Source organism: Marmota monax, unplaced genomic scaffold (genome assembly GCF_021218885.2).
Source record: "Marmota monax isolate L192 unplaced genomic scaffold, Marmota_monax_Labrador192_F-V1.1 WCK01_AAM20220418_F8-fsc00028, whole genome shotgun sequence".
NCBI classification, from domain to species: domain Eukaryota; kingdom Metazoa; phylum Chordata; class Mammalia; order Rodentia; family Sciuridae; genus Marmota; species Marmota monax.
In genome coordinates, this window is record NW_026694779.1 from 3,314,065 (window position 1) to 3,338,820 (window position 24,756).

At 38.6% G+C, this 24,756-nt stretch overlaps 1 protein-coding gene and 1 non-coding gene across 3 annotated transcripts in view; one reads left to right on the top strand and one right to left on the bottom strand.

The window, feature by feature from the left end:
* Window positions 1–24,756, bottom strand: part of Fancd2 (FA complementation group D2) — a 57,755-nt gene that overhangs the window by 5,792 nt on the left and 27,207 nt on the right. Inside the window, exons 20-40 of one of the 2 annotated variants that reach the window (XM_046425485.2) lie at window positions 23,535–23,592; window positions 22,429–22,548; window positions 21,948–22,021; window positions 21,500–21,646; window positions 20,723–20,823; window positions 20,172–20,287; window positions 18,172–18,280; window positions 16,064–16,174; window positions 15,692–15,804; window positions 14,554–14,697; window positions 13,277–13,393; window positions 12,108–12,236; window positions 11,877–11,995; window positions 7,942–8,052; window positions 5,974–6,104; window positions 4,554–4,647; window positions 3,533–3,655; window positions 2,348–2,441; window positions 1,687–1,758; window positions 977–1,015; window positions 52–126 (exon numbers count right to left, since the gene is read on the bottom strand). In XM_046425485.2, coding sequence (XP_046281441.1) covers window positions 52–126; window positions 977–1,015; window positions 1,687–1,758; window positions 2,348–2,441; window positions 3,533–3,655; window positions 4,554–4,647; window positions 5,974–6,104; window positions 7,942–8,052; window positions 11,877–11,995; window positions 12,108–12,236; window positions 13,277–13,393; window positions 14,554–14,697; window positions 15,692–15,804; window positions 16,064–16,174; window positions 18,172–18,280; window positions 20,172–20,287; window positions 20,723–20,823; window positions 21,500–21,646; window positions 21,948–22,021; window positions 22,429–22,548; window positions 23,535–23,592 — 2,197 coding nt within the window. Of the gene's footprint in view, window positions 1–51; window positions 127–976; window positions 1,016–1,686; window positions 1,759–2,347; window positions 2,442–3,532; window positions 3,656–4,553; window positions 4,648–5,973; window positions 6,105–7,941; window positions 8,053–11,876; window positions 11,996–12,107; window positions 12,237–13,270; window positions 13,394–14,553; window positions 14,698–15,691; window positions 15,805–16,063; window positions 16,175–18,171; window positions 18,281–20,171; window positions 20,288–20,722; window positions 20,824–21,499; window positions 21,647–21,947; window positions 22,022–22,428; window positions 22,549–23,534; window positions 23,593–24,756 lie in introns of both variants that reach the window. The other variant, XM_046425484.2, reaches the window with a different exon arrangement.
* On the top strand, window positions 12,514–12,617 carry LOC124079895 (U6 spliceosomal RNA). Its single transcript, XR_006847508.1, has one exon. It is a non-coding gene; the product is annotated as a U6 spliceosomal RNA (small nuclear RNA).

Sequence of the window (24,756 nt, forward strand, 5' to 3'; positions counted from 1 at the left end):
ACGCAGTCCCCAAGCAACTCTTGAGAGTAACTCTTTGCTCTCTGCTCTTACCCGGTGTTTTCTGAAACTGAAGTCTAGGAGCGGCATACACTGCTTCAGAAATGCTTCCACAAAGAGACGTCCATACTGAAGAAAAGAGACACTGGTGACTTCTTTTACTTGAAAGGCCCCTGCTGAAGCACCATAGCATCACCAGCCCAAAGGCATTATGTTCCTTTTTTATATGTAAAAAATAGTTGGGAGTAGTCCAAAAGGTTAATTTGGAGAAGGTAGTTTAATATGAAAATTGTCTGTAACAAACCCCAGAATTTGATGAATTACCTATTCCAGACACAGCCAAAGGCCAAAGGCCTAACTCAAGAATGAGAGCAGAGAGGAGCACCGGGAACTCCCAACTCTTGAGAATGAATGACTCTCAAGAGGAGGAAACTGTGTAGGGATGAGGGAGCCCACACCAATTTCCAATATTATCAGATCAAAGAAATCACCCCTTGTCCCCGACTCCCCCATCTCCCAGTGTATGAGAGTAGAGAGGCCAGAAAATAGAATGGGGCACCAACCCACTTGGAAGGAGACATCAGGAGTGGGAAAGAAGCATTCTCTCTACAATATTCCCATTGGGTTTACTATCAAATCTAGAGCTAATCTGGGAAATCCCCATAGAGAGGAGTCATGAAGACATAGAATATATCAGTTTCCACATTCACAAGGCCACCAAAGGCCTTTCCTCTTCCCTCTTTTTTTTTTCTTCTTCTTTTTTAAACAATGCTGGGGATGGAACCCAGGGTCTTGCACAAGTTAGGCAAGCACTGTACCACTGAGCTAACATATCTATTGCCTTCCCTAAGGCTATTAGCATAGAATAGATCCTTCAGCCTCTGACGTATGCAAGGTATTGGCAACTCATTTTAGCTGAGGCCTCTTTAGAACAACCACAAGAAGAAGAAATATTGAACAGGGCCAGTAAAGCTCTCACCTTCAAACATACATGCAGAACAGGATGACTATCAAATACCTGGAGGTGAAAAGACAAGAAACCAAAGCTAAGGATGGCTCCTTTGAGCATCCCAGCACAGCTCTGGGTACTGCAGAGAATTCTAAAATGAAGACAGCAAGTCAACAGTTTAATTACAAATTAATTTACGGAACAGAGTAACTGCCATAGCTGAGGTTAAAGAAAGGAAGAAATGAGCAAAGAGGGACAAGAGATTGATTCTAACTGGAGATGTTAGAATATGACATAAGAGGGCCAAAACCTTGATCTGATGCTTTAAGAAAAACTTTTTATAAGTGAAGTGAAACAATAAGAGAATGACATCCTAGGCTGAGGGACCAACCTGAACAAAATCTTGGAGAGAAAGCACTAGTTTGAAAAATAATGAAGACACTGAGGGTTGGAAAAGGGAGTGAGATTAGAGAGGACCCAGAGCAAGGTGAGAGAAAATGACAGAGATTAAGTATTATTATTGTGTGTGGGAGGCAGGAAGAAAAGGAAAAGGACATTGCCTAGGAGAGAAAGGGGTTAGCACGGATGGGCAGGAGAACAGGCAATAAGACAATGGAAATGTGTGTGTATGGAGGAGATATGTCTCAGGAAGGGTGAGGACAGGAGCAAACAGGATCCATTTTGGAAGCCAGGGCCTCATTTTCCACAGTTATCTGGATAACTGGAGCCTCCATGCTCACTTTCATCAGGTTGATGAGGATACTAAAGTCTCGAACAGCCATGTTCCAGTAGAGAAGCTTCTCTTCATGAATCTGGAGACAAACAAACAGATGCCTCTGAATCACAGCTCACAGAATCATTCTTATCCTGTACTCCCAACTAATGCACAGTTCTTCAATCACACAGATATTCAGAGGTTAAAGCTAATTACGCTACCAAAGAAATGTGGCAACCAGTGCACCCACAAGATGGTTCTAAGGCCTACATGTTGTGATAACATTGGAGTGCCTGATAGAGTGTCTTTTTAGGAATTTCCAAGTAGGTACAGCTTCTGCAGCAGATCTCAGTGGCTTCTGACTGCCTATGCTAGCCCTTGATCTCAACAATCCAGTTCAGTTCTGGTTAGCCAAGCTGCCAAGATCCACAGCATCTCAAACAGACTAACTTACCTCATGCTAGCAAACAAGTGACAAATTGGACAGTGGCCAGGGAAAATAAAGCCCAATTCTCACCTCCAACTAGAGGGAAAGGAAATTAAAGCAGGAGTCTTTGAAAAATATCCTGTATTTTGGTAACTCAAAGTAAGTAGCTCAGGAGAAACCCTAGGCCCAAGAAATAGCAGGATCAGGAAATTCCAAGAAATCCAGAGTCCATTTCTTGGTGGGGGAGCATCTGACCCACCTGCTGTGAGTCTGCTGCTGTGCCAGCCTGGAGACCTTTCACCGTCTTCTCAAGTTCAGCCATCATCACACGGAAGAAAATGACAAAGGTGTGCCTAAAAGAGGGACAAGTATACATAGTCCTACAGCAATGCACTGCTTAGGAAGAACTTCCCAAGAAGAAGTCAGGAACCACAATAATTCCTCCCCCACCCCTCTGAATGTTCTTTCACTAGGGTCCACTGAAAAGAGAATAGGAAAGTGGAAAGGCTTCAGAAATGGGTCCAAGTAGATGACCTACAAAACAATGGGTCTGAGGTAGCTTCATGGAAGGAGATGATAGAGTGGTATAGAAAGAGTAGTGAAGCAGTAGGGAGAAGACCCAAGTTTAATCCTGCTTCCACATTCATTTTACTGTTTACAAGCTGGAGAGGTTCCCTCTCTTACCCTCACTTTTCTCAACAGTAAAATGGGGGTAATGATACCTACCTGATAGAATTATTAAAAGGATCAATCAAATGAGATAAAGAATGTTAAAGTGCTTTATAAACCTGAAAGACTACACAAGTATAACTACTGATAGGAGACACAAACTCATTGAGACATACATGATTAGATATGACAATCACCTTCTCAAAGTGGTTAAAATATTAGAACAATAGCCTGAAGCTTATATTATACACATACACACAAACACACACTCACACACATATTTTTTATGATGTTCGGCATCAAACCTGGGCCTCATGCATGGTAGGCATGCACTACCACTAAGCTACCATCCCCAGTCCTAGTTTCAAGTTTAAAGGACAAAAGTATAGATAGGAGAAGTTCATCTCCTTTCAAACTGTAACTTCTGACAATTTATTCCACAATAAGGCCCACTCACATAGTTTGACTGAGAGCCTCTGGAAGGAATGCATAGACTAACTAAAGATGGTACCTACCAAATGTATCAAAATTAGAGGGGTGGGCTGGGGTTGTAGCTCAGTAGTAGAGCACTCACCTCGCATGTGCGAGACCCTGGGTTCGATCCTCAGCACCACATAAAAATAAATAAGTGAAATAAAGGTATTGTGTCCAACTACAACTAAAAAATAAATATTTTTTAAAAAATTAGAGGAGTAAGGTGGTTATTTGGAAACTATATACACTAAACAATGTAAACATATCCGAAAAAGAGAACTGGAGGCAAGAATTCCTTTACCTTGTCAGTGTAGGAAATGTAGAGGAAGATGCATCTTTTGGAGAGTTGATCAACTCTGGGACACCAATGCCAGCGATCTCCTCTATGGCCTTCAGAACATTGTCTGTGTGCTCCAGGTAGATGCTGCATGGAGAGTTGGAGGAGTATGAACACGTTACTGAACTTCTAAGTAGTTCAGATTTCTTTCTTGAGATGTTACCAAATATCAAGCTTCCCCCAGCCCCAGCAATACTGAGGATTAAACCCAGGGTCTAATGCATGCTAGCAAGAACTTAACCACTGAGCCACATTCCCAGTCCTTTTCGTTTTTTGAGACTGGGTCTTGGTAAGTTGCCCAGTCTTGAACTTGCCTCAGCCTCCCCACAGTTGGCTTACAGGCATACATCACCAAGCCTGGCTGGTATTAAGCTTTAAAACAATTTCAGGAGCTGGAGATATAGCTCAGTTGGTAGAGTGCTTACCTTGCATGCACAAGGACCTGGGTTTGATCCCCAGCACACCATAAAAACAATTTCAGGCTTTTATTTTTATTTTCTTAAGTTAAAGATGGACTCCATACCTTTAGTTTGTTTGCTTATTTTTTCCTGTGGTGCTGAGGATCGAACCCAGTGCCTCATGCGTGCTAGGCAAGCGCTATACCACTGAGCCCCAGCCCTAGCCCCGGGCTTTTATTTTTAATAACAAAGATTCCAGATACTTGTCCAAAGGCAAAGTAAATGAGACCCAATTAGAAACAGACACCTTGGAAGTGATTAATACATCTTGAATATGGTAGACAATAGATGTATTTGGCTGATTAATAAGGTAGGATACAACTGCAAACTCCTCCACTTCCTCTATATTTTAACAATTTTAACTAATAGGAAGGTAGAAGCAGAGGATTTTAAGATCCAGATTCCAAATTCTGTTTAGTTTAAACCTACTTCATTGCTCTCAAGTCTCCCCTAACCAGATGAGAAATCCCATCAGTAGTAAAATGGAAAAGAGGTATTTGGCTTATGGAAGAAACCAAACATCTCACCAAAGCATATCATGCAGCTGCTCATTAAAGATGCTGCTCTTCTCTTTTTCCCCATGTGACCATGCCCGACAGAGGCACTGTCTAGCCAGGGAAGCTGTTAGAAAACAAGACAGAGAGTTCTCATTAGCAGGAAAATGACCTCTTTTTAAAAAATATAAATTTAAAGTTTTTATTTTGACACATAATAATTGTATACATTCATGGGGTATAGTGACATTTCAATGTATGTATATAATGTATAATGATCAGATAACCTCACTTGTCTTCCAGGCTTTTGGGATGATCATTGTTCAAAGGGATTATTATTCTAAATTTACTAAGTTGTTCCTGTCTTATCAAGAAATTTTTAGAAGGCTGCTATGAACATAAACCAATACAGCCACACAAGGATACTGCTGGGCAGTGGGAAAGTCAAACGTGCTCCTGGTGAGCAGGTCAGTGGCCCTTCCCAAAGCACCATTTCACATTTTCATGCTGCTGTTTGTGCTATTAACTAGGATGTATAATCAGTGAGGTGTATTCCAAGAATTATGATATAATACAGTTAAAGAAAAGTCAAGGAAGAGGCTAATACTTCCTCTACACCTGATCCTTATTTCATCTTTTTCTCCCTTTTTTTTTAAAGATTTTTTATTCTATTTTGTCATATACAACAGCAGAATGCATTACAATTTATATTATACATATAGAGCACAGTTTTTCATATCTCTGATTGTATACAAAGTATATTCACATCATTCATGATTCCATACATGTACTTAGGGTAATAATGTCCAGCTCATTCTTTTTTATCCCCTTGCTTCCTCCCTTGCCCTCCTTCCCCTTTGCCCTATCTAGAGTTTGTCTAATCTTCCCATGTTTTTCTCCCACTTTATTAACCTCATGGTTTATGTCTTTTTGTCAAATGTGTCAGATAATTTTTAAATTTTTTTAGTTGAAAATGGACATAATACCTTTATTTATTTTTATGCAGTGCTAAGGATTGAACACAGTACCTCACACATGCTAGGAAAGCGCTCCACCACTGAGCTAAACCTCAGTCCCCAATTATTTTTTCTTTTTTTTTTAAAGGATATGATTAAAACTTGAGCCAAACAGAAAATTATCCAGGACTGGGAATGCAGCTCAGTGTGAAGAGTTTGGTTGTGGTCAGCATGTGCTAGGGCCCTGGGTTCCAATCCTCAGTACCAAAAAAAAGAAAAAAAAATCCTCTAGACAGTTGACCAATGTCACACTAAGCAATGTCAGCAGAAGTCAGTCAGAGCTTCTTAGGGAAAAAAGGCCTCTTTGGTGTCAAAGAGGGCATATCCAAGACTTTGTGGGGATTTACATGCAAAAATGTACAAGGTTCTGGGAAGCTCCAAATTTAAAGAGTTAGACATTAATTCTATTCTTGAAAAAGAGGAATTGGGCCCATCACCAATTTTTTCTTTCTTTGGAGCAGGAGCTGTAGATTTCTCCAACAGGACCATCAAAAGTCTGATAAGGTAAAGACCACACTGGAAACTAGGAATGCTGGGATGAAAATTCTGCAAGTAATTGAAGCTCTGACTGTAAGGAGACAAGAAACAAAACAACAAAACACAACAGCATCACATGTATTAAAGACACATTTAAATCCACAGGAGTTGCCCAACTTCCCTGTAAGTGAGAGCCAAATCAGAATCCTCATTTTCAGGTGCTTTAGGACCAAGTTTCAAGCATCTTGACAGAAAACTCTGTATATGTAGAAATTTAGGGTAAAAGAGCACCCCAGGAATGGAATGCTGGCCTCAAAAGGGTCATGTATGTCAAAAATGCAATTTGTGCAACCCCTGATAAATTAGTTGCCCTTCAAAGACTTATGAAACACTGAAAATCATGTTTAAAATCCAAGTTTGGCAATGTATGGTGGCACACACCTGTAATCCCAGAGGCTCAGGAATCTGAGGCAGGAGGTTTACAAATTCAAAGCCAGAGTAACTTAATGAGACTTTGTCTCTAAATAAAAAATAAAAAGGGCTGGAGATGTGGCTCAATGGTTAAGCATCCCTGGGTTTAATCTCTGGTATCAAAAAAAAAAAAAAAAAAAAAAGAGTGTGTTTGTGTGTGTATCCAACAGAGACAATGTGGAAGGAAATTATAATACAATGCAGAGAAAGCATAGTTTATTTGTTTTGTTTTCCCCCAGTAGTGGGGATCAAATGCAGGGCCTCACATTTGCTAGGCAAATACTCTACCACTTAGTTACATTCCCAGCACCCCACCTCCTTAATATTTTTAGCTGTCAATGAATATTTATTATTATTATTTTTAAATGGGGCTGAGAATTGAACCCAGTGCCTCACACATGCTAGGCAAATGTTCCACTACTGAGCTACAACCCCAGTCCCCAAGCCCTTTTTTAAAATTTTATTTTGAGAGTATCTTACTAAGTTGCCTGGCTGAAAACACAGCTTTTAATGAATGCATCATACACAGTCTAGTTTCAATGCAATAAAATAATGGGAGATAGGGAATGAAAATCAGTCTAGAACTGTTAAATTGTTGTTAAAATGATACCAGAGTCAATTCCTGATTGTTTGGTGAGAAAGAGGTCAAATTAAACATTTTCTCTTTCTCTCTGCACACCCCCCCCCCCTTCCTCCCTTTCATTTTTCAGAGCTGGGGATAGAATCCAGGGCCTTAAGCAGAGTAGGCAAATACTCAACCACTGAGCTATACCTCTAAAAGTAGTCAATTTAAAATAAGGTCCTGCCCTACAGGCAGGAAGACAAGTACTGACTGCTGACATAGTGATGGCCTAGGCTATCAAGGAGGAGAGGGAAAGACCAAGTCACTCTGGCTGATGCTGGATAGGAGGCTGACAGCCTGTCCTTTAAATTATATTCTCACCTCCCTCCTCCATAGCCTTGCCCTCAGTCACATATGGTCTTCCTCTAAGGATGGAGAAAGGAGACTGGCCATTAGTGATAACTAGCTGCTATCTACACATCCAACCCTGGTAGGAGACAGAGGAAGTCCTTGGACACTCAAGACTTGAATGTAGATGGTTAATGTTTTCGTGATCATTACCTGAAAAGGCACATTCAAGGGCTGATGTATGCATGAAGATTTAGCATGGTATAACTAATGTTGCACAATTTATCCAAATGCGTAAGTGAGAAAGCTCATATGCTGAGGAAAAGTGTTGAAAATATCAATTTCCTTCCCAACTACTGAGAGTCCTAAAATTTTTCAAGGACTTTTTTTTTTTTTTTTTGGTGCTGGGGATTGAACCCAGGACCTTGTGCATGTGAGGCAAGCACTCCACCAACTGAGCTATATTCCCAGCCCTTTTCAAGGAAATTGACAATCCAGCTCCTGAGAGTCTCTTGGGAAAACACTCTAGGACATGCATCTGACCCACCTGACCAATTCCTCCAATGACTGCTCATGTTCTATTTGCTTCAGTCGGCTAGCAAGGACCTCAAGGGCTGAATACAGTAAATTATGATATCCAAGGTTAAAAAATCCATTCCTAAAGGAAAGGCAAGGTAAGGTGGGTTAGCTGGGTTTCAGGAAGATTACCTGGACAGTATTCAAGGATTCTCAGCTCCAGTCTGCATCATCCTCAATTGACAAATCCAATCTCAACTCTAAGAATCAGATTATAAATTGAGGTATACCCAGAATAGTCCATCCTTAAGGACCTAACAGTCCTCTCACAGGCTTGTTCTCTTTTTTCTTTTTTTTTTTGTATTAGGGATGGAACCCAGAGGTAATTGTACCACTGAGCTACATCCCCAGTCTTTTGTTGTTCTTGTTGTTTTTAGTATCTTTATTTTGTTTTAATTATTTTTATGTGGTACTGAGGATCAAACTCAATGCCTCACATGTGCAAGGCAAGTGCTCTGCCACTGAGCCACAACCCCAGCCCTTGTTCTTTTAAGGCAGGGTCTGAGTTGGTTAGGGCCTTGATAAATTGCTGAGACTGGCCTCAAACTTGCAATCTCCTGACTCAGCTTTCCAAACCACTGGGATTATAGGCATGCACCACCAAGCCTCGTTCAAGGCTTATTATCAAGGGGGCAGGGAACTCTTCTCCTCCCTTACATTTTAGAGGTAAGCCTTAGTCTTTTGTCAAATTGCTAAATTAATGTCCAGTCCCCAGTAGGTGCTCAATAAAGTACTTAACCCTTTCTCTACGTTAATAAATTGTCTTAACAATTTTATCTTGGATTTTCTATTTGTCCCTTTTTCCCCCAAGTCCAGACTATCATTCCAGGCCAGGTCCCTGTCATTACATGCACAGATCATGACAACATCTGCTGTGTTTTTTTTTTTTTTTTTTTTTTTAGTGTTTTTGGGTTGTCAATAGACCTTTATTTATTTATATGTGGTGCTGAGTATCGAACCCAGAACCTCACACATGCTAGGCAAGTGCTCTACCACTGAGCCACAACCCCAGCCCCACCTGCTGATCTTTTTGCATCCTTTTCCACTGTCTTGTACACTGTTACCAAAAAGATTTTCTTAAAATGCTTTCATTATATTATGGCTGTGATCACAGAACTCCAAACTGCTTCCCTGCACTTTTAAATTCTGCAAGACCTTCAAGGCTCAGTACAATGTGACCCCTAGATCTTCTATAGAAACATTCTCCACATCACCAGTGCTATTTGCCCTTCCTTCAACAAATGTACTCTGAGGGCTATGTGTCAGGTTTTCTCCCCACCATTTTGAGGTATAACTGATGAATAATAAATTATATATATTTAAAATGCTGAATTTGATCAGATTTGATTTATAAACTCATGAAACCACCAGAGTGAAGATACTGAATATACCCATCACTCCCCTAAGATTCCTTACATTCCTTTGTAATCCATTCCTCTTTCAAACCTCCTGCCCAATGCTATTCAACAACTGATAATTTTCCATCATTACAAATATGCTTTTTCTAGAATTTTATATAAAGGGAATCAAATACTGTGATTCCTTATATTCTTGCTTTTTATTTAGCATATTTATTTATCATGTTGCTGCATGTAGCATTCCCCCATATGTATATATCATGATTTATTTATACATTCACCAATTGATCAACATTTGGGTTATTTCTACTTTGTAACTATTACGAATAATACTACTATAAACATTCATGCATAAGACTTTGTGTGAACATGTGTTTTCATTTTTTGGGGGGTAAATACAATAGGGATAGAACAACTGGGTCATATGGTAGGTATTTGTTTAACTTTTCAAGAAACTTTCGAAACTGTTTTCCAAAGTAAGACCAGCAACAAGTGAGCATATCAGCTGATCCACATTTTCACCAACACATGGCATAAAATCTTTTTTCATTTTGCTATGCTAGTGTGTTGTACTATCTCACTGTGCTTTTCTATGGTGCTGGGGATTGAGCCCAATTCCTCACTAGTAAACACTAGACCAGTGCTCTTCCTCTGAGCTGCACCCCAAGTTGCTTTTAATTTGAATTTCCTTAATAACTAAAAATAACAAACATCCTTTCATTTATCATCTGTCATAAATAAATCTCCTTGATGGTCTATACAAATATGTTGTCAGGCACTACTTTTAAGTATAGAGAATACAAAAATGACTGATATCTGCCTTCATGGAGCTCAAAGTATAGCAGGGAAGACAGCTGAACAAGTAATTATAAAAAATGTGATGTTTTGGGGCTTGAATTGTGGCTCAGTAGAACACTTGCCTAGCATGTGTGAAGTCCTGGGTTTGATTCTCAGCACTACAAACAAAAATAAAGGTCCATTAAGAACTAAAAAACTATTAAAAAAAAAAAAAAAAAAAAGAATTGCCATTTTTTGAAAAATGTGATGTTTTATCATAAGAGGATATAAAAGTGGTAGGAGGAACGTGGGACTCGATGGGCATAAAAAAGGTTTACCTAGTCTAAGGGCTAAAGAAAATGCCACTGAAGAAGTGAAGTTAGCTCTCAGGAGATTAGATGTGTCAGAAAAGAGTAAGGATCAAGAAGTGTGGGGATCCTGGCAGAGGATGAGTATGTGTAAAGCCTTTTAGGTGAAAGCCATGTAGGGTGCTGAATTAGTTCGAATTCAATATGACTACAGGCAGAAGAAAAGACAACAGGTGGAGCAGGAGGCGGCAGGAGAAAGCCTGAGAAACTAGGCAAAAGAGTTTGAAAAATCTAACAGCAATCAGAGACCAGAACGAGGACAAGATCAGATTAGGTCTGTGATGGGAAGATCATTGTGACTCGTAAGTGAGGAATGGACCCAGGCAGGAGAAACAGTGGCAAAGAAACCAACTGTGAGACTAATCTAGTATAAGTGGGAGATGATGGGAGTCTAGCAGCAGTGGAGAGAGGACAGATGGTTATCTAAATGTTATCCAGAGATGAAGTCATCAGAATTTGGAGATCACATGTGGGAGAGAGAAAGGTTAGAAAGTAGAGGAAGGGACAAAAAATAACTCCTAATTTGGAGCTCAGACAACTAGTGGTACCATTGACAGAGCCAGAGAAAGCTGGAGGAACAGTGATGACACATTCTGCTTGGGATGTGATGAGTCTGAGGTTTTACTGACACATCTAAGGGGGTGTTGAGTAGGCAATTGAATATAAATGCCTAGAGCTCAGAGGATAAAATTTGGCATAACTTTAAGCTTCGGTAAGACTACCCAGAAAACCTGTATAGAAAAGAGAGAGGGGACAGGACCTAGCTCTGAGGAATCAAATTTATGGGACAGACATCCTTTTTTTCTATGTTCACCCATGCTGTGCCTTTCAATTCTTTTGTTAACCTCCCCAAAGGCCACCTACCCTTTAAAGGCCTGATTACCTGCTTCCATGGTGTCCAAAAATATCCTAGCTCACACTGTGTTCAGTTCTTTACCACAAAATCTGTGATTTATTTACAACTTTTTGAGAAACAATTTTTTTAAAGAATTTCTTTTTTGGTTGTAGATGGATCCAATACTTTTATTTTGTTAGTTTATTTTTTTAATGTGGTATAGAAAATCGAACCCAGAGCCTCCCATGTGCTAGGTGAGCACTCTACCACAATTTTTTAAGTAACAGTCTTCCAAGTTATTATAGAACATTTGTGACAGGAAACAAAAGAAATAATATGGCCAGATTTGTCATCATTAGCTAATCAGCAAGTCATTCAATTTGTCAAATAGGTTAATGATAATGGCCCCATAAGACCCAGAGGATGCAAGAGCAAATGAAAAAGACTAAATCACCATTGTTACCCAAAGTTTGGGGCCTATCCATTATATCCCAGCGCCTAATCATCAAGTATAATTAAGTACTTATTCATTCATTTCTGTCTATAATCATACTTCCCATACACTCACCAAGCAAAAAGCCCATGAAAAATCTGCAGTAGCCTCTGATAACAGGAAGCCATTATGTGGTGCTCTTGAGCCTTCACTCCTGGTCCATCAACTTCACCATGATCCTCAGCAACTAAGCTCTAAAAAGAAAAACAAATTGTCCTAATTTCCCTTCAATTTTTCTTTGAAAAGGAAATCTCCAGTTCACTGGGTGACTTTTAAGTCTCTATAAGGATAAGATAGTCTTCTGACCTGGAAATAGTTGTGAATATTCTCCAGATGGTTACACATCGGGGTCAGCAGTTGAACAACACAATGAACAACTTCTGGGGTAGACTTCAGATGGAGATGTGAGAATCCAATATTCCGGTTTCCTTTATTCTACAATAAATTCAGAGTTATAAGGGAAGAAACTGTTAGACATCTTTTCTGAATCTACGTGTTCCTCATGGAGTTTAGTCAAACTTATGTCATTAAGTAGGACTGGGTGGGAGAAATGAGTTATTTGTCTAAGACTATATTCAGCAAAGGGATAAAAATCTTGCTCCATTTCTGAATGACTGAGATTAACCTTTCTAGAGTAAGAATAGTGTCTGATCAAGAAGTACAGACCCATCATAACTAAAGACATAAAACTCACACAAAAGTAGAAATCACTGTGCTCACTTGGGCAGTACATACACTAAAACTGGAACAATACAGAGATTAGCATGGCCCCTGCACAAGGATAACACACAAATTTGTGAAGTGTTCTATTAAAAAAATCATTTAGGTAGACAGAAATTTAGAACAAATAGTACAAAGAATCAAGTAACTATCTGTATCAATGTTTAAGTGCTGATACCCAAGACCTTCACATTGTACTGTTTGCACCATCAATTGCTTCCCCCAGCAGGTCCACATTTGTACCTTATGTACACACCTGAGGTTCTGGCCTCTCTAGGCAGCTGATTACGATACTAAGGCTTAGTTTAGGAGGCTGTTAAAACTAAAACCTAAGGGCTGGAGGTGTAGTTCAGTGGTAGAGCCCTTGCTTGGTCATTTGTGAGTCCCCAGGTTCAGCCACTGGCACCACAAACCAAAACAAAAAAACCCAAAACCTGTGCATAGATGAGAATTCAGGAATGTTCAGGGAATTTAGAAATAAATGTCTTATTATGGGTATCTTTTGTGTTTTCTGGGTTTCCATTTCTTTTCCTTTTTTTTTTTTTTTGCAGTGCTATCAGACCTGGTGCCTCATGTGTGCTAGGCTAGTCCCAGAATCCTTCAATTCAAGGTGAATATGATCTGGCAATAGGGCTGCCACCATCTTACCCAGTGACCCAAACACAATGCAAAAAAAAAAGTGATAATTATTCACCACTACAAGCTTTGTTTCCAAATCCACTGAACCCAGGTTCTAAACTTGTACTTACACTAACCTTGAGAAAGGGGTTTCTCTTAGTAAAGGATGGTGTCAGCATATTATCTAACTTGTGAGAGAGATCTTCCAGCAAGAAAAGTAACTCAGGAGGCCCAAGCTGTACAACTTCTGTAGCCTGTGACATAGAAGAAAGATGGAATAATTCCAGATATGTCCTAGTCATTTTATTTTTGATACATTTCATAAACATTCCTCCCAACAGGTGAAGAATTGAATTTCTAATAAAAAAAAGAAAAAAATTTCCCTATCTCGTATAAAGAATGGCTGTTGTGTTCTATCAACTTATCAAAAAGTCAAGCATTTCCAAAATAAAACAAATTCTCAAGTTATTAAAGTAGGAATTTGAGACACAGTATACATTAGAAGTCATAATTTTTCTCTAGAAATAAATTCCTTTGTGTATTTTTCCACCTGTGTAACCAAGATGTATCTCTTAAATATACTATGATAAAAATATGACTTAACTCAAGGCAACTGCACCTAATATACTTCTTTTCCTAATATTTTACTATTATAAACTATAGGTGGAAAGTATATTACATTGCCATAGGTGAAAAGGGTGAAATAGTCTCACTTTCAACTATTCACTTAACACACATTTATGGAGAATCTCCATGGGGAAACTAATGTAGCAAGAAATGAAAAAAAAAAAAATACAAATCATATTCTGAAGGTGCCTATATTCTTACAAGTATCAGGTAAAAAAAAAAAAATCTGTTATTATAAAAACCATTCTCTTATCAGAGTTTTGTACACACTTAGTTCAGACCATTAATATATTATAGGCCACCAATAGAACAGGTACTGCTAGTTATCTCTACTTTCTCTATTAGATTATAACCTATCTGAAAGCATGCATCATGCTAAAAGTACTAGTTTACTCCCACTATCTACATTAGTGGACATTCAACATCCTAAAAAAGTAAACACAGCTTTGACCTCTATAAACCAGAACAGTGCTCCTCTACAAAAGTAAACTAAGTAGTTTATTACCCTAAAGTCAAGAATAACATCAGCACAATATTTTATAGTCTATAACACCATAGAAGATGAGCACAAATACGCATTGTTATTCTCACATACAAAGGCATTTGAAGTCATCATTCTTTTTCCTTTTTTTCAGTGGTGGGAATTGAACTCAGGGCCTTGCCCACAGCCCTCTAAAAATTTTAATGTCACAGTGTTTCAATATCACAGTGTTCTTTTTGAAACAAAAATAGAGCTAGGAATTTTGTGAAAGATGATTAATTTCAAAGATCCCAGTATGTCACTTACTTCTGTGTTCATTTCAGTATCTAAGATGAATTTGGTCACAAGTCCACAATGCAGAATAGAGAAGACCTCAATGTCCACCTCTCGAAAAAATGCACTGTAATTCTGTAGTGACACTGATGTTTTTCCTTCCTTCCCTGTGAGCTCCTGGGAAGAAAGTATCAGCAACCAAGAGAATAAAAAAAAGGTCTTCTGTATTAATCTAACTTTTTTTTTTTTTTTTGGCAGTACTGGGGAACCATTGATACTATCTACCAACACACTACACATTCCTAGCCCGGTATCAATCTAATTTTTAAAGAAGATTCCAAAGTGCAAATACACATTAATTTTATGCAAAAATTTACATTTCCATTACATCATCACCTTCTTTTCACAAAAATCCCTAAATATTCTAAGGCAGAGCACTTAATTTCATGTGGAAATATAAGTCAACATCAAGACTCTTGGTTGGCTTCTGCTTAGGGATAACATTAAGCAGATCATGACATTATAATTTGGTAAAGAAAAATATGAGCTTAGGGCAATATGATCTGGCTTCAACTCCTAGCTCAAGCACTTACTGTGTGACCTTGGGCAGGTTACTCATCCTCCTTGGGTCTTAGTTGCCTCATGTATTAAATATAGACATTAATACCAGCCATAGAAAAATTATTGGAATCATACATAATAAATTACATTAAAAAGTGGTAACTGAAAAACAGAAATAATTGGGTTCCACATGGTTCAGGCAATTTCACAAATACATGAAAACCATTCCATGAATAGTACAAAGTTCTGGTACTAATCAATTACCAGAAACTGTCTAAAGCATTTCAAGTTATCTCAATTCATTGAGAAATTGATAATCTGGGGTCAGAATGAGAAGGAGCTTAAGAAATATAATTTTAAAAGACTGACAACTTGATAATTGCTATGAGAGAGAATTCAAGTACCACTGGGGTACAGAACAAGGGAAGTAAAACATGCAAGAAAATAATTAGGGAAAATAACTAAGTATGTGGGAGGCAAGAGGATTTAGGAGTATAATTTGAATTTTGTTATTCAGAGAGTCCTCCAAGGGCTGGGAGAATAAAGCTGGCTCTCTAAAGATCTTACTGGGCTGCTGCACACCTTTGTCACACACCCACCACTCCAATACCTTCTCTAGCTGGCTTCTACCAGTTGGCATAGCATCACATTCTGAATTATCCTCTTTTGAAAGTGTGTCAGGGGAGGGTGCTTTGCTGCCATCTGCTTTTCGTTTCCTTCCTCCTTGTGTTTCAAAGAGAAAAAGAAACTCAAGAATCAAAACACATGGTTTGCCAAATATTTCTGCTCTCAAGAAATAACTTTTGAACACTACCTACAGGTAAAAGAAGTTAATTTTATGACCAAATTATAGTACATTTATAAGCCTACTAACAAAGAGGTTTAATTACATCATCTTTTCAATTACTGATGCCTCAATATATAACCTCTTGGGTTAATTCAACGTGGCTCAGATAGCGGTAAGACAAAAGAATATACTCACCTATCTTTCCTGTTTTTCTGTTTTTTGCTGAAGCAGCAGAATTGCTATGAGGTATTACATCTAAAGTTTCCAAGTCAAAGTTTGCAAGAGGAGGAACATAGTCCGGGGTGACTGAAATAGAGCAGGCAGAAGCCCAATGTATACCAACCATATATCACCATCAGACATGGGATGCAACCACCCACTAGGCTAAAAACCAATTTCTAAAATTACCAATTATAGCAGTGAATTTTTGTAAGACACATTTAAAGTCAACTGATATTGTTTTCATAAGCAAATGGCCAGAGAACTTACAGGAAAATTATATTACCATGATTGATAATGATCAATTAACATAAAACCATTCTAAATGATGATATAAAATAACCAAACAGATAAGGACTAAAAATAAACAGACTAACATTTAAAACCTAACAATATTAATAACATTTGATCACACAGCAGTTTGCTTTATACCCATTTATTTTAGATGAAATTTAAGGGAGGCTTCATATTTTCTTCAGAGAAATCAAGCTAGAACTTCCAACCAGTTTATTTAATAATCAAAAGGTATGAAGAGGTCTTTATGTATACATAAATTTATTTATTGTGTGTGTGTGGGAGGGGTACTGATGAGGATTAAACCCAGGAATGTTCTGCTAATAACTCCTAGTCCTTTTTATTTGAGATAGGGGCTCATTAAGTTGCCCAGGCTACCCTGAGCCTATGAAGTAGCTGAGTTTACAGTCATGCTATCACACCCGGCAAGGTCTTAATCCTTACTCCTGGTTCATGACTATGTTTTTTTTTTTTTGTTTGTTTGTTTTGTTTTTTTAAGAGAGAGAGAGAGAGAGAGAGAGAGAGAATTTTTTAATATTTATTTTTTAGTTTTCGGCGGACACAACATCTTTGTATGCGGTGCTGAGGATCGAACCTGGGCCGCATGCATGCCAGGCGCATGCACTGCTGTTTGAGCCACATCCCCAGCCCTCATGACTATGTTTAAGAAGGCAAAAGGTCACTGGAAGTTTAACATCCAAAACAGCAAAGTAGCTTGGTACAGTGGTACATGTCTATCTATACTCCCAGCTACTCAGATGCTGACGCTGAAGGATCACAAGTTTGAGGCCAGCCTAGGCAGCTTAGCAAGACTAACATAATAACATAAATTAAAACTTTAAAAAGAGCTGGGGCCAGGCTGGGGCTATGGCTCAGAGGTAGAGCGCTCACCTGCCATGTGTGAGGCACTGGGTTCCATCCTTAGCACCACATAAAAATAAAATGAAGATATTGTATCCACCTATAACTAAAAATAAATATTTTTTTAAAAAAAGAGAGAGAGAGAGAGCTGGGGCATAACTCAGTAGCAGAGTGTCCCTGGGTTTAATTCCAAGCACTGCAAAAATAAATAAATAAATAAACAGGCTTCTTGTTGTTTTTTTTTTTAATTTTGTTTAGTAGTAGATAGACAAAATACCTTTGTTTTATTTATGTACTTTTATGTGGTGCTAAGGATCAAATCCAGAGCCTCACATGTGTTAGGCAGGCGTCCTACCACTAAGCTACAACCCCGGCCCTGGCTTCTTACTCTTGAGAAAGCCCACACTTAGCACTCCTTACTTTCTTAAGTAATTTTCTGCTTATGCTTATAAATAAATAAATAAATTTTAAAGTAGCAAAGTAACTTTAAAATAGCCCAACCAATGTTTTATATAAAATAGTTTTTTGGGCACTACTACAGATTAAACCCAGGGCCTTGCACATGCAAGGCACATAATTTTTTATATTTTATTTCCTTTTATATTTTATTTCCTTAAGCAATAGGATCTCTCAGAGAAAAACAGAAGTACTCATCAAAAATTTTGTTCAGGGCTGGGGCTATAGCTCAGTGGTAGAGCACCTGCCTCACACGTGTGAGGCACTGGCTTTGATCCTCAGCCCCACATAAAAATAAATAAAGATATTGTATCCAACTACAACTAAAAAATAAAAATAAAAATTTGTTGAGCACACATCCTTCTTGATCTAGAGGTATAGGAAACTGCTGTCACTGAGCCAGGCTCAATAGCTTAGTTCCTTATTTCCTTGCCACTGACCTTACTAGGGCTACCAATATAGGACTTCCTTACCTGCTAAGTACTTTTCCAGAATTTCCTGCAGTTCTACAATGTTCTTTAATCGAGAGAGCACCTTCCCCTTCATCTCAGGTGATGTCTGTCTGCAGAAGGCATTTACAACCTGCAAAGTGCAAACTACATTTTCATCCTTTGAACTTTTTAGATTTCAATCTTATTTGCATTATTTCCCAGATCTGAAAGATGTCACTAAGCAGCATATCTGTGAATTTAGTCTGTGCTACAGTTTGGATCATGAATATCCCCAAAAGGCTAATGTGGTAGTCAGTCACAGTGGCTCATGACTGTAATACCAGCGAATTGGGAGGTTGAGGCAGGAGAATCACAAGTTGGAAACCAGCCTGGGCAGCTTGGCAAGATCCTAAATAAAAAATGGGTCTGGGGCTGGGGATGTGGCTCAAGCGGTAGCACGCTCGTCTGGCATGCGTGCGGCCGGCCCGGGTTCGATCCTCAGCACCATGTACAAACAAAGATGTTGTGTCCAACGAAAAACTAAAAATAAATAAATAAATTCTCTCTCTCTCTCTCTCTCCCTCCCTCCCTCTCCTCTCTCTTTAAAAAAAAAAAAAAAAATGGGTCTGTAGGGTTGGGGTTGTGGCTCAGCATTAGAGCACTTGTCTAGCGTGTGCGAGGCACTGGGTTTGATCCTGAGCACCACATAAAAATAAATAAATGTCAAACTGCAACTTAAAAAAAAAAAAAAAGTTTCTTTAAAGAAAAAAATAGGCCTGCAGATTTGACTCAGTGGTAAAGTGCTTCCCTAGTATATGCAAGGCCCTAGGTTCAATCCTCAGCACTACGAAAAAAAAAAAAAAAGAAAGGGGAAAAAAATAGCTCACATCTCCCCAAGTATGGTGCTATTGGGAGGGGTAGAGCCTTTTAGAGGTGGGGCCTCAGGGAAGGTTCTGTGGACATCAGAGGGTGTGCCTTTGAAGGGACTTATGGGACCCCCGTTTCTTCATCTTTTGATTCCTAGCTATGGGGGGTCCACCACATGCTCCTCATCATAATGTGCTGCACTATCACATGCTCAAAGCAGTGCTGCAACTGAATGGACTGGAATCTCAAAAACTATGAATTAAAATAAACCTTTTCTCAAAGTTAATCTTCTCAAGTATTTTGTTAATAGTGATGGAAAAGCTGATTAACAAAGTCAATAATGTAACTATTCTCAACAAAGTGGTACAGAGGAAAACATATCCCTAGGCTAAAACACAAGAAAGATGACTTTTAATCCTAGTTCTACTTTATACTACTTTATAAAAAAAAGGAGAATAGCTGGAGAACACAAATTCTAGTGATACAAGTCTTACTCTGCTACTTACTAGCTGTGACCTTGGCTCAATCTAACTTTTCTGAGATTTTATTTCTTCAACCATAAAATACAAATATAGTTGTTGTATGAATTAAATAACATAAAGAAATCATCTCAGCACTTAAACATTTTAATGACTTTGCACTCTGTACATGAAACCCTATGTGTAAAACGAGGTCAAACACCTCTCCTGCCCATATCAAAATAAAACTGTGACAATCAAATTTAAGTTCATTCAAGCGCACAAACATTCTCTGAAATAAAATGCAAGGGAAAGTCAGTGAGAGGGTAGTAAAGATGTTGCCACTGCTGTCAATCACAAACATGTTCTGAAGGAAGGGAAACTACCAGCACTCATCTCATTTATTCCAAACAACAGCACATGCCTATGCTAGAATAAGCATCATTTCCACAGTGGAGATGTGAAGAGTTCATTCTCAGCAGAGGAGGCTGGGAGGAGGCAAAGCTGGGCTACATGAGCAAAGTACTTTGATTTAGTGAGTTGAAGAAGTACACAGAATTGGAGAGTAGTGAGATGTGGGATGTAATAGCTAGAGAGGCACACAGGCATTAGTGCTTGGTGGAGACTTTTCAGGGAGTCTTATGAGAGCCAAGAAAACAGTTTTGTTTTGAAAAAAACAATGGACAATAGGTGAAATATCCTAGCAACTCTGCTCACCTCTCGGAACCAGTTGAGGGTAAGAAATATGAGTGAACACATGAAGGAACGCTCCTTGAGAGACATGGACTCCAGCTTCTCTCCAGGCTCCAAGTCAGTAAGGAATATAGGACAATCTGAGGGAGAAGAAAAAATATTTCCAACACCTTTAGCTTAAACCAAAAAAATCTGGTTGTGCCCCTGGATTACTAACTTTTCACCTTATTTCATATTTGAGGGTCAAGCTTTGATTCACCTCAAAAAATACTTCCATACTAGTTTCAAAAAAATACTTGAATATTACACAGCAAACAACAAATATAATTAGGAAGTTTCTATAAGAATTATGGACAGAAACACTAGGAAGTAATATGAAACTACAACAACAATTGATCTATTAACATATGGGATTCCATTCAGACTATTTTGTCTCTGGAATCCCATCATTATTGCTATACCACTCTATGAAGTAAGAAAATTGCTTTCCACATACACCATGTACTGGTATGGTCCTTGTCTATGTATACCAAAAGGTCACAAAGAAGAAAGGATCTGAGAGCTTTCTCCTATACCTAAGAGACCATCAATCTCCTCCAGGTTTCCATTATGTTGTCTTGCCACACAAAGTCTCAATAACCGGAAATGGGGAGCCAGGCACAACGGAGACACCAATCTGGGAAAGAAAAACCCACTGCTAGAACACACTCTATTGTCACAGTTATGTCAGTCCAAGCCTATTAGGAGCTCAAGTTTATAATTAAAAAGTTTGCCCACAATAAATGTCTACTTTCTTGCCATTTTTCCCAATGGCAAGAATGCTCAGCAAACAATCACCTAAATTATAGGAAGGTGGGGAGTATGTGGAATGAACGTGAAGCAGAACTGAGATCAAGGAAGGTGTGACAGAGACAGAGGTAGCCAAGATATTCATGAGAGGAAAGAAAGAAATAATGAATAGAGAAAATAGCCTCACTGGAACGTCTGTTGGCTCTCAGACAGGCAACACAAATCTCAACTCTAGGATCCAAGAAAAAAACAAAAACTCTGTTCCAGTCTCTCTATTCCCTCCAAATACCATCTCTTTTGGAATAAAGTCTTTTTTTTTTTAATATTTTATTTTTTAGTTATAGATGGACATAATAACTGTTATTTATTTTTATGTGGTGCTGAGGATCGAACCTGGTAGCTCATAAGTGTTAGGCAAATGCTCCACCACTGAGCTAAAAATCCCAGCCCCTTGGAATCAAGTTGTTTGACTCAAGCTTTCCTCAGATGGAAAAAACTATGGGCATTTCCTATAAACATTCAAAATATCAACAGAGGTTATAGAAAAGAAAACTTGTACTGACTTTTTGCCTGGTTCCTGTGAAGTCATTTGACTTCCCTCTTTTTCAAATTCCTGAGAAAATAGCAGTGGCAGGAGGTTGATGACGATCCCATCACGAGTATCATATTCTTCCAGACCATAGAGAGCTTTCACAGGAAACGGAAAGTCACTGTGAAGAGAACCCAGAAGCTGATGCTCAAGCTCAGGATTAAGTAAGGTTATAAGAGAAACCACTAGAACAAGCCAATTTCAAACAAAAGTATTATGGAGAAAAGTTAGAAATGGGGAATAGAACAAGTGGGCAATCTTAGCAATTCTGGAGTTGGGGGTACAGGACTGTTGGGGGCTTGGAGGAAAGAAGCAGAGGGAGTGGGCAGATTTGGCTGAGGTCAAGGGTATTCTGAAGTTTGCAACAGTTACTGATTGAACTGAGGCAACTTCTTTACCACTACTACCAAACCAATTCTTACCCTTCTGGAATAACACAGAAATCCACCACAAAGGCATCTTGGAAATCATTAAAGACAGTTGGTCCAATCCATTCCTTCAGGAAACAAAAAAGAAACAGTAGTTCAGGATGTACTTGTGATAGAGATGTACTTTCCCTAGACAAATGATTGTTAACCTTTCTAAGCCTCAGTTCCTCATTTCTAAAAAGGAGAAAGTAGGAAAGACAGAATGCATAGAAAGTGCTTAGCCGAGTACTTGGCATAGAATAGGGCTCTCAAACGAATGATGTCTATCAACACCTCCATCAATTCTCCTCCTCCTCCTCTTCGTAACTATTATCATGAGAAGGAGGCATCAGAGGAGAGCCCTGAAACAGGGAAGGGTAGAACAGCCTTTCCATTAAAATGTGGGAGAACTCACAGAATAATCTATTTTCACATTATAACAGACAGAATTTGAGGCTCTCATGCTTTACTGATTTAAGAAAAGCCACAGCCTTACCAAGGTTTCTGGAGTTAGTTTCCCTTCTTGGATTAGGTTGGCAAACTCATCATAATAAAGTGCAGAGGCCCGAGGAGACTGCTCACTACAGGAATGAACCAACTGCAACAAGGAGGTCTCCTGGAGTGGTGGAAGAGAATGAATGCTTCACCCCTCCCTAAGCTCCATTTACTCCATTCAATATCAAGCTCCTTCCAACATTAATGGCAAAGCTCTACCTCTCACTTGAGGTTTTCCTGAGCCTCCTGACTAGTCTGTCTCTATCTAGTCACATACTTTCTCCAATACATAAGACATATGCAGTCTCATTAATTTTTTCTAAAGCAAAAGCTACAATTATTTCAATTCTATGCTAAGAAAACTTAAGGATTACCTCTGCTTAAAAAGTAAAATAAAAATATCTGTCTGATATTCACATCCCTATGTTTTCTATCTCTGAACTAGCTTATTTTTTTATATACCTTTTTATTTATTTGTTTATTTATTTTTATGTGGTGTTGAGGATTGAATCCAATTCCTCACATGGGCTAGGCAAGTCTCTACCACTGAACTATAACCATGGCTCCCTCTGAATTAGATTTAAGTACACTTATTATCCCCTATACTCCAACCAACCTGCAACTCTTTTTCATTTTTGGCTATGCTGGGGATGGAACCCAGGGCCTTGTACACACCAGGTAAACGATCTAACACGGAACCACCCTGCTACTCTTTAAACATGGCTCATTGTTCTTGGTAAGAATTTATAGTTTAGGGGCTGGGCTTATGGCTCAGTAGTAGAGTGCTCGTCTAACATATGAAAGGCCCTGGGTTCAATACTCAGCACCACATAAAAATAAATAAATTAATTAATAAAGGCATTGTGTCCAACTACAACTAAAAAATTTTTTTTTTAAATTTATAGTTTAATTGGAAAGATTAAACAGATATAGAAATAGGGTCTATATCAATAGATTCTAAGTGTGCCGATAATGGTAAACATCATAAGAGGTATGAGTTCAGGAAATCAAATTATTAAAAACAAGTACTCTTTCTAGTCAACTGACAGTAATGAGAAACAATTCACATTACTCATAAATATATTTGACTATACTGCACAAACTCACCTGTGTACACTGCTCATTGTTCAGGTCATCTCTCCTTTGGGTCAAAGCAGATATAATTCTAGAAACAAGAATTTTAGTTTCATTTTGTAAAATTTTATTTATTTACAAGTTTAAGAACCCTGCCTTCCCTGAGGCAGAAGATAAAAGTTTATGAAGGCATGGAGGAGGAGTATTTTGTCCACAAAAATGTGGATTAGAGCAAAGGACAGCTATCTAATATATATTTTTATGATTTTTGTTTTGTTTTGGCTTGGGATGTGGAAGGCAGTCTCACTATGTTGCCCAGATTGGTCTTAAACTTCTGGGCTTACGTAATCCTCCTGTCTCTGTTCCCCAAGTGCTAAGATCTTGGTAGGCGCCAACACACCCAGCTCATACATTTTTTTTTTTAAGGGCACAGAAAATTAGTAAAAATAATACAAATAAGGGCAAGTACTTTTTTTTTTTCTCTTTAGATTGGATCTACCTATGTTGACTCAGGCTGGCCTCTTGAACCCCTGGCCTGAAGTGATCCTCCTGTCTCAGCCTCCTGGGTAGCTGGAACTATGATGTGAAGCACCATGCCTGCTGAAGGCAAACACTTCTTAAGTGTAGACTATGTGCTGGACACTGCTCTAACCACTTAATACATTCAGTAACTATGAACTAAATATTATTATTGTCCTCATTTCACAGATGTGAGGTAACTTGCCCAAGATCATTCAGCTAGTACACAAAGAAGCCAGGATTTGACTCCAGGCAAGCAGTGTGGCTTCAGTGAATAAATTCTTAACCAATACACAATGAGGCCTCTTCAGATTATTAATGTTGATTCTAAGGATGTATCCTGGGGTCTTGGGAATTTCTGATAAATAATTCCAAAAAGCATGAATTAAACTAATGTCAGTTTGAAATGGCAACACCGTTATCAAACCCCAAATCCAACATGACTTTAGATGTTACAATCCAGGAGCAAAAAGGGAGGAAATCTACAAGGAAGACCTTATTCATACCAAACATGAAGTTTTAGACAGAATTAACACAGCAATGTAGACCTGCACGATTCACTGCCTACGTGAGGAGCAGATACAGAAAAAAAAATACATTGCAGGAAGATCAAATTTCTCCTTTTTTTTTTTTTTTAATGAAAGACTTCTAGAATTGTATCTCTGGGCGTTTCACCCATGCTAGCCAAGAACCCTACCACTGAACTACAGTCCCAATTCCTAGTGTTTAACCAACA